This window comes from Euprymna scolopes, chromosome 35 (genome assembly GCF_053919585.1).
Source record: "Euprymna scolopes isolate OS-2025 chromosome 35, ASM5391958v1, whole genome shotgun sequence".
NCBI lineage: Eukaryota > Metazoa > Mollusca > Cephalopoda > Sepiida > Sepiolidae > Euprymna > Euprymna scolopes.
Window position 1 is genome coordinate 44,851,816 of NC_136516.1, and position 7,508 is coordinate 44,859,323.

The window sequence follows — 7,508 nt, forward strand, 5'->3', positions numbered from 1 at the left end:
GAATTCTGATAAGAAAAATATCGTGGAAACCAGTTCCAACGAGAGAAGCTTCGGATTCATAGGATATGATGATGAGGGGAGACTTTTTTGTTTTGTTTTTGTTTTGTTTTTTGTTTTTTTGTTTTTTGTTTTATTTTTAATGGTCCTGATTATGATGATGCGGATAGACGTTTTTTGTTGTTGTTTTTTGTTTCTTTCTTTTATTTATTTTTCTTTTTATGGTCCTGATTTGCTTAAACGGGTATTAATGAGCTACGGGGCTGGAGCAAAGAAATATCCGCAAAGAAAAAAATCCTATTGCTTGCTTTAGGTTGGATCAATTTCGTTTCGGCTATTCTCCGTTTTGCATTGTCTCCTCTTACGAACGTTGAGTAAATTTTGTACCTAATATTTTTAAAGCTTCCAGAGCAATTATTGGTACCGGATATTTTAAACTCTTTCATAGTCATTATTGTGACAACAGAACATTCTTTTTATTGCTTTGACTCTTGAGTATATATCCGTTAATATCTTATGTGTTTTTATATAGACTGATGTGGTTCTCGGTTGATTAACTCTGTGTGTGTATATATATATATATATATATATATATATATATATATATATATATATATATACAGCACCTGGAAGTCTCAAATGGTCACCCATTAAGTACTGACCAGGTTCAACGTTGCTTAACTTCGATGATACAGCGGGAACCGGTGTCAACGTGATCATGCCGTATGTATATATATGTATATGTATATATATATGTATATGTATATATATGTATATATATATATATATGTATATATGTGTATATATATGTGCATATATATATATGTATATATATATATATGCATATATATGTGCATATATATATATATATATATATATATATATATATATATATATATACACGGCATGATCACGTTGACACCGGTTCCCGCTGCATCATCGAAGTTAAGCAACATTGAACCTGGTCAGTACTTAATGGGTGACCATTCATTTGAGACTTCCAGGTGCTGTATGTGTTTTCCGATTATCTCGGCATTGTTTCCAATCGACCTGGACTTCTCCTTGCCACTGGACCAAAACAGTGCTAATTCAGGAGAGGTGTGGGTAGGGATTGCGTAACCCTTGCCTCTACAGGGTGTATTCTTTGTCTTTTGAGACTCAACGGAGGCATCGAACTCTGTCTAATTGTATCGGATATATACTCGAGAGTCAAAAGAATATGCTGTTGTCACAACCCTAGTCATTATTATTTTTATACATATTTATTATTTTAATCGTGTTCGCATTAGATGGCCATGTGAGTGACAAAGCAGGAGCTATGCAGTTCATACAGAAAAGTGAGCGGCCATTTATTACTATAGACAACAAACCGAAAAAGTGGTCAAGAAACAAATATACAACAAATAAATATTACCAAAGGCAAGATAAGTTACTCTTCTACCTATCTTGATAAGTTGGCCATGTTTAAGTGTTTAAAAAGTTTGAAACAAAAGCAGTCTCGGGCGTTTAAGTTAAACCGATAAGATAGCTGGCACGAGACGGTTATCTTTAGAGTCTCTATAATCGCTCAAAACTTGAAAATAACAACAAAATACTGATAGAAATCCACCCAATAAACGTTACCGTGACATTTACTTCACTGATTTCTATCTATATATTTGTTTATTTCCTTTTGTTGCATATAGTTAAAAAAAAAAAAAAAAGGGGGAAATGCCCCACAAAGTTCAAATTCGCGATGGTTAAATGTTCAAAATGTTCTTTCTCGAGAAAATTATTTTTTCAAAACATTCGTTACGATTTTTAGCGTAATCTTAACCCTAACCTAATCACTAACCTAACCCTAACTAGCAATCGTTCAGAAATATTAGTAATCAAATAATTTTTAACTTCCCTAAAATGCTTGAATGGTCCGAAAATGGGAGATCATTTTACGTTTAATTTATATACGAAACCAATCCACCCACACTAAAGTCTAAATTGTTTTTATTGGTCCCCCTGACTAAAGGAGAGTGGACCTGTAAATTCACCCTTGTCCATTCGTCCGTTCGTCTGTCCGCACTTTTCTCAATAACTACGCCTTGAATTTTTTTTAATTTTGCACAAACATTAAACATGATATGAGTAAAAAAGTAACAGAACGGATTTTCCGAGAAAACTCCGGTTGCCCCTTTCCAGGGGTGCTTTTAGGGTTAAAATAACTAAAATTAATACTTTTGTGCTTATTAAAAAAAAATTGACGCCTTGGTTTTTTATAAAGCTTTCTGAAAAGTTGTAACTAACTGATTTCTATATAATTTTTTTTGTCTATACTTCGTGATAACTCTTGGGTATGTCCCAGGGGCTCTTTTAGGGCTAATAAAACACTCCATTTACCATATTTGTCCAAAATTTTCTGTGTATATCTATTTAGCAGTTTTGCATGGTGCTGAACTCAAATTTTAATATTTTAAGGCCTTGGAGGCTTTTGGGGCTAAATGAGGAGGTTGTAAATGATGGACTTAGTTCTTTCTTTTTTATTCTTTTTTGCATGGTGCAGAACTCAAATTTACATATGTTAAGGCCTAAAACTGCATCGTTTGTTCATTTTCACCAGGATTTGACGTCCCCTGGGGACTTTTGGGGCTAAATGGTGGGGGGTGCAAATGCTGAACTTAGTCATTTTTTATGCTTCGTTCACTGTGCACGGGGGACCCTGCATGCTTCACTTGTTTTAATTTTATTATTATTTTGTTATTTTGCTTTTGTTTTTCTTCTTGCTAGTAATTTTTTCAGGATTTTCATATTATGTAATCGTCTATAAAAATTATTTATTTTTGCAAAGTCATTATATTTAGGCGGATTATTCAAGAGATGAATAAAATAATTCTTATGTTTAAGGTAAAAAAAAAAATAATGCAACTAAATAAGCAATACAAAAAAAAACAAATTAACCAAAACGAAATTTCTTCAATCAAATAATTCTAAAGTTAGCATTTTCGTTCTAGCTCCGTACATAATTTTTACACGTTCATTTGTTATGTTCTCAGAATTTTTGTAGATTAGGATTAATAATGTAGATAATTCAGACAACTGCTTTTAGCTTGGGTGTTGAGTGGTGACGGTGGTCAGGTGGTTAACGTTCGAATCCAGTTCGTTCCACAAAATCACTTTCACTTAAGATGTTGGTTCCTGCCGATGTCTTTCCAGAAATAATTCTAATAAGAAAAATATCAGTGGAACCAATGCCGACAATAGAATATTCGGTTTCATACGATATGATGATGATTTTGAATGTCATTTTCACAAAGTTTCAGCCGATGTAACCTCCGACCTTCTTCGGGTGTTTCTTATCGAACTCGGGAATATGTATGTTGAACTCTGGAATATATACGGAATTTCGAACAGAACCCTTTATTTAATCCCAGGTGGCGTGAAGCTATATTTCATTCCGGTAGTAGTTTGGAGTAATTCGTAATTACATTGTTTACATATACGGTATAATCACGTTGACACGCTGATCCCAATTGGATCACCGAAGTTAAACAACGTTGAGCCTCACCAGTGCTAAAATGGGTGACTATTTTGTAAAGCCAGATTCTGTGTGTGCTCTGAAGGCTGGAAAGGGCGAGGCGCCACCAGGCTATTCTTACCCAAGAAACGCTGCATGAATTAATACATCGCTCTCGCGAGGGTTAAGGGATTCTTAGATCTGAAAATTGTGTTCTCTATATGCAAGGACGTGTTGCACAGCGGATATAACTGCTAAGTCATAATCAATTCCATGTGATAGTCTTTTGGAGGTTGAAGTACAGACGATACTAAGAATACAAATATGATTTACTTAAGATCTATAACATGGTTGACGAAACTAGAGCAAGCGATTCTCTCTCATTAAATAAAGGGTTGCTTTTGAAGTTTCCATGCAGACATCAGCATTTGAATACAGATTCTTGGAGAGTCTCGAAGAAGGCCGGAGGTTACATCGGCTGAACCGTTGCAATGATGACATCCATGATGAACTCAGTCGTCTGAATACTCCAAATAACCGTCGTCAGCTCCCACCCGTGCTCGAGTATTGGGTTCGGACGTTTGTTTGCTATCATTTTCAATAATGTTTATGTGTGGCATTCGTTTAAAGGCCTATACTATAGTAGAAGAGCTGCGGATACGCTTCACAGGAAAGGGTAGAAGGTGAAATGGTTCACCCGTGGACCATTTCAACTTCTATCCTTTCCTGTGAAGCATGTCCGCAGTTCTTCTGCCATAGTCTTAATGTTCAAAGTTACAAAAAATAAAAAAATAAATAAATAAATGCTCTCCATATTACTCCGCGTGTTGCCTAGAAATTTCAAAATTTTCTAAATTCATGAATGGATCTATTAATTTCAAAATTAATAGATTCATTCATGAATTTAGAAAATTACCCAGAACATAGAAATATATACTATTGTGTATTTAGGCAGCATTCTTTTATTTAAACAAACACTGTTTCAAAAATAAAAGAAATCGTCTGCTTAATTATACCTTATTTTAATGTAAAAAGCAATTATCCTTTTAAGAATGTTTTTTTAAGAAGATATGGTCAGATTTGAAATTCATTATATTTTTATATTTTTGTTTTTGTTTTTTTTTGTTTTGTTTTTTTTTTGTTTTGTTTTTTTTTTTAATTAAGAAAAAATATTGTTCCAATTTTTAATGCAGGTAAAATATTCACCAGGATAGTTTTTATTCATCTTCCAAAGAAAAATAATTTAAAAAAAAGAAAATGGGTGCTAATGTAGAAAAAGGGTTCCCAAATTTCTGGCCTTGGAAAATTTAGATCACGTGATGTTAGCTAACCGGTGTTCACATTAAATGACAATGCATTAAATTAACATACCATTGAATTAACGTAGATATGACCAGTACTATACACGCAATAACCCTTATTTCCGAGTGGGCTCCGGTCCTTGATAACTGGTGACTTCCATGTAAAAAAAAAAAAAGATTTGGGGAACGCATAACGATGCAAAAGCCTCATTTCCGACATCATGTCGTTCTAACTTGGCAACTAGACACTATCTGTGTCGCAAACTTAAAACATGCCTGACAGTTAAAACACTAAAGATTTATCCAGGTAGGCAGAAGATTAACCTGCCTTACCTTTGGTAACATTAATTTCTAATATATTTGTTTCTTTATAACTTTTTCGGTTTGTTGTCTATAGTAATAAATGGTCGAAAATTCTTTGAATTATTTTTTCTTTTGACTTTTTTTTTTTAGTTTATTTCTTTTCAACTTTTTTCAATAAGATCACAAAGTTACAATCGATAAAAGTAACCAATGAAAAAAATGTAGTATGTTTTTGTTTTTTTTAATAAAAAATAATCGGGTCTTTTGATTAGAGAGGGGAGGGGGCTTGATTGAAAGACCGCACGCATCAAAAAAGAGGGGGCTATGATATTTGATGTGACACTGGTCAGCTAATATCACGTGACCTAAATTTTTGAGACCAGAAAGAACCCAGAAATTTAGGACCCCTTTCGTACACTAGCACCAGAAAACATATCAGTTGAAAAGATTTTTTCCAAGGTTTTGTAACAAATAAACATTTTTAAAAAAAACAAAAAACAAAGTAAGACAACAAAAAATGGACCCCTCCCACCGACCCCCTCCCAATCATTTTCATAAACTTAAAGGAACACCTTTTAATTTGTCCCATCGTTGTACGAGCCGCTGAATAATTTTGTCCTTGAATGTGAGCATGGTGTCATCGTAGACTCTGTTGTTGGTTTTCGGGTTGAACCAGTTTCTGTAGTGATGCATCAAGGCCTGCGTCTGGCCTACCTCGGTCGGCTGGTAGCCGGGCCGAAACGCCCAGACGTTATGAATCCCCATCGTTTCCACCCGCAACGGGTGGACTATTATTTTTGATCGGATAAACATTGGATAGATTTTGGACTCCCGGTTCAGTTTGAGCAAGGACACTGACCGGTACTTTAACGCCAGGTCTTTCCCAGGGAAATCCTGCGGCGTGTCCTCCCATTCTTTTCTAAAGAAAGTACACTTAAACACGTACGCGCCAATGTTGTATTTGTCCTTGAAATTTTCAAACATCATCGGCCAGTTTTTGCCATTCCTTGGGACGATGAACTCATCGACGTCCATGAATACAAGATATTTGCTTCTGTGTTGGTTTCTATAGAGGCAATCGTTGAGCGCAGCTAGCTGGGCATAGTAATGGACGTCCACGCGTTTCGTCATCGGGTCCGGACCAGCCGGCAGGTGCCATTGAACGACTTCAGCGGCTCCTTCCGCGACATATTGTTCCAGCACCTTTTGCACGTTACTCCCCACAGTCTCGTTATAGAAAACGAAATAATCAGCACCAAATAACTGGTTCACTTCGATCCACTCGACCAATTCATAGGCTCGACTGTAGTAGTACTGTAGTGGACTGAGGCAAAGTGTGAACTCTTTTTCCGGTACTTTCTTCGACGGCCAGTTTTGGATGATGCCCATGTGGTTAAAAGGTTTAGAACACTTGTCCACGCTGACTATCGAGATACTAGTCGGCACTTCTTTAAAGTTGAACTGATGAAGCGGGCACAGAAAATAACAGGATGTGTACCTAAAAAAAAAAGAAAAGAAAGAAAATGAAGAAAGATAGAAAATAACAGGATGTGTACGTAAAAAAAAGAAAAGAAAGAAAATGAAGAAAGATAGAAAATAACAGGATGTGTACCTAAAAAAAAAGAAAATGAAGAAAGACAGAAAATAACAGGATGTGTACCTAAAAAAAAGAAAGATAGAAAATGAAGAAATTAGTTATACGCAGTATCACTAAGAGACAATATTTATTACAGAATTTAAAAAAAAATAGCTAGACTTTTGTGCAGTTTACAAACCGGACTGATATAATAGCGTTATATATATATATATATATATATATATATATATATAATGCAGTTGTTTGTGTGTTTGCTTGTATGTATATCTAGCTAAAACTTCCAAAACAACGCACAAAGTTTACATTTTCTTCATCAGCGTATCCCCGGATGTATAATATCTAAAAACTTAATTCCTTCTGATAGAAATGACAAATAATTCAGTACTGGGGCAAATTTCATCGTATTTTAATTAGTGTGTATCAATCGGGGAGAGCGGGTCTTTTTAACTATTCTGAATTTTCACCTAACTATTAAAAAAAAAAAAAGAAATAAAAGATACCGAAAATTTAATTTAATTTGAAAATCCTATCTGAGGAAAAAGCTTGGTCGGTAAACTGCACCAGTTCCAAACGTTGTATTGATAACTTCGATCGACCCGACTAGCATTAAACTTCCACCTGTCAGCATAGAGCTGTCTAAATGTCGAAGATCTTCTGCTCGAAATACGTAAAAAAGTAAACATAATAAGAAACATATAGATGTTACTTTGACAAGACACTTGAGAGCATGTCAATGGCTGCACTTCGAAGAGCATTGGTGATTATCCTCGTGGTATTTGCCTTGTGAATTTCTTTCCTAAACTCTGTTTCCCCGACAGTAACA

The 7,508-nt window shown here is 34.9% G+C and overlaps 1 protein-coding gene across 1 annotated transcript in view; it reads right to left on the reverse strand.

Annotated features, from left to right (window-relative positions):
- Window positions 1-1,258: 1,258 nt before the first annotated feature.
- Window positions 1,259-7,508, reverse strand: part of LOC145259846 (beta-1,4-galactosyltransferase galt-1-like) — a 109,978-nt gene continuing 103,728 nt past the window's right edge. The window contains exon 2 of the mRNA XM_080117686.1: window positions 1,259-6,586. Coding sequence (XP_079973812.1) covers window positions 5,641-6,586 — 946 coding nt within the window. The 3' untranslated portion in view covers window positions 1,259-5,640. The remainder of the gene's footprint in view (window positions 6,587-7,508) is intronic.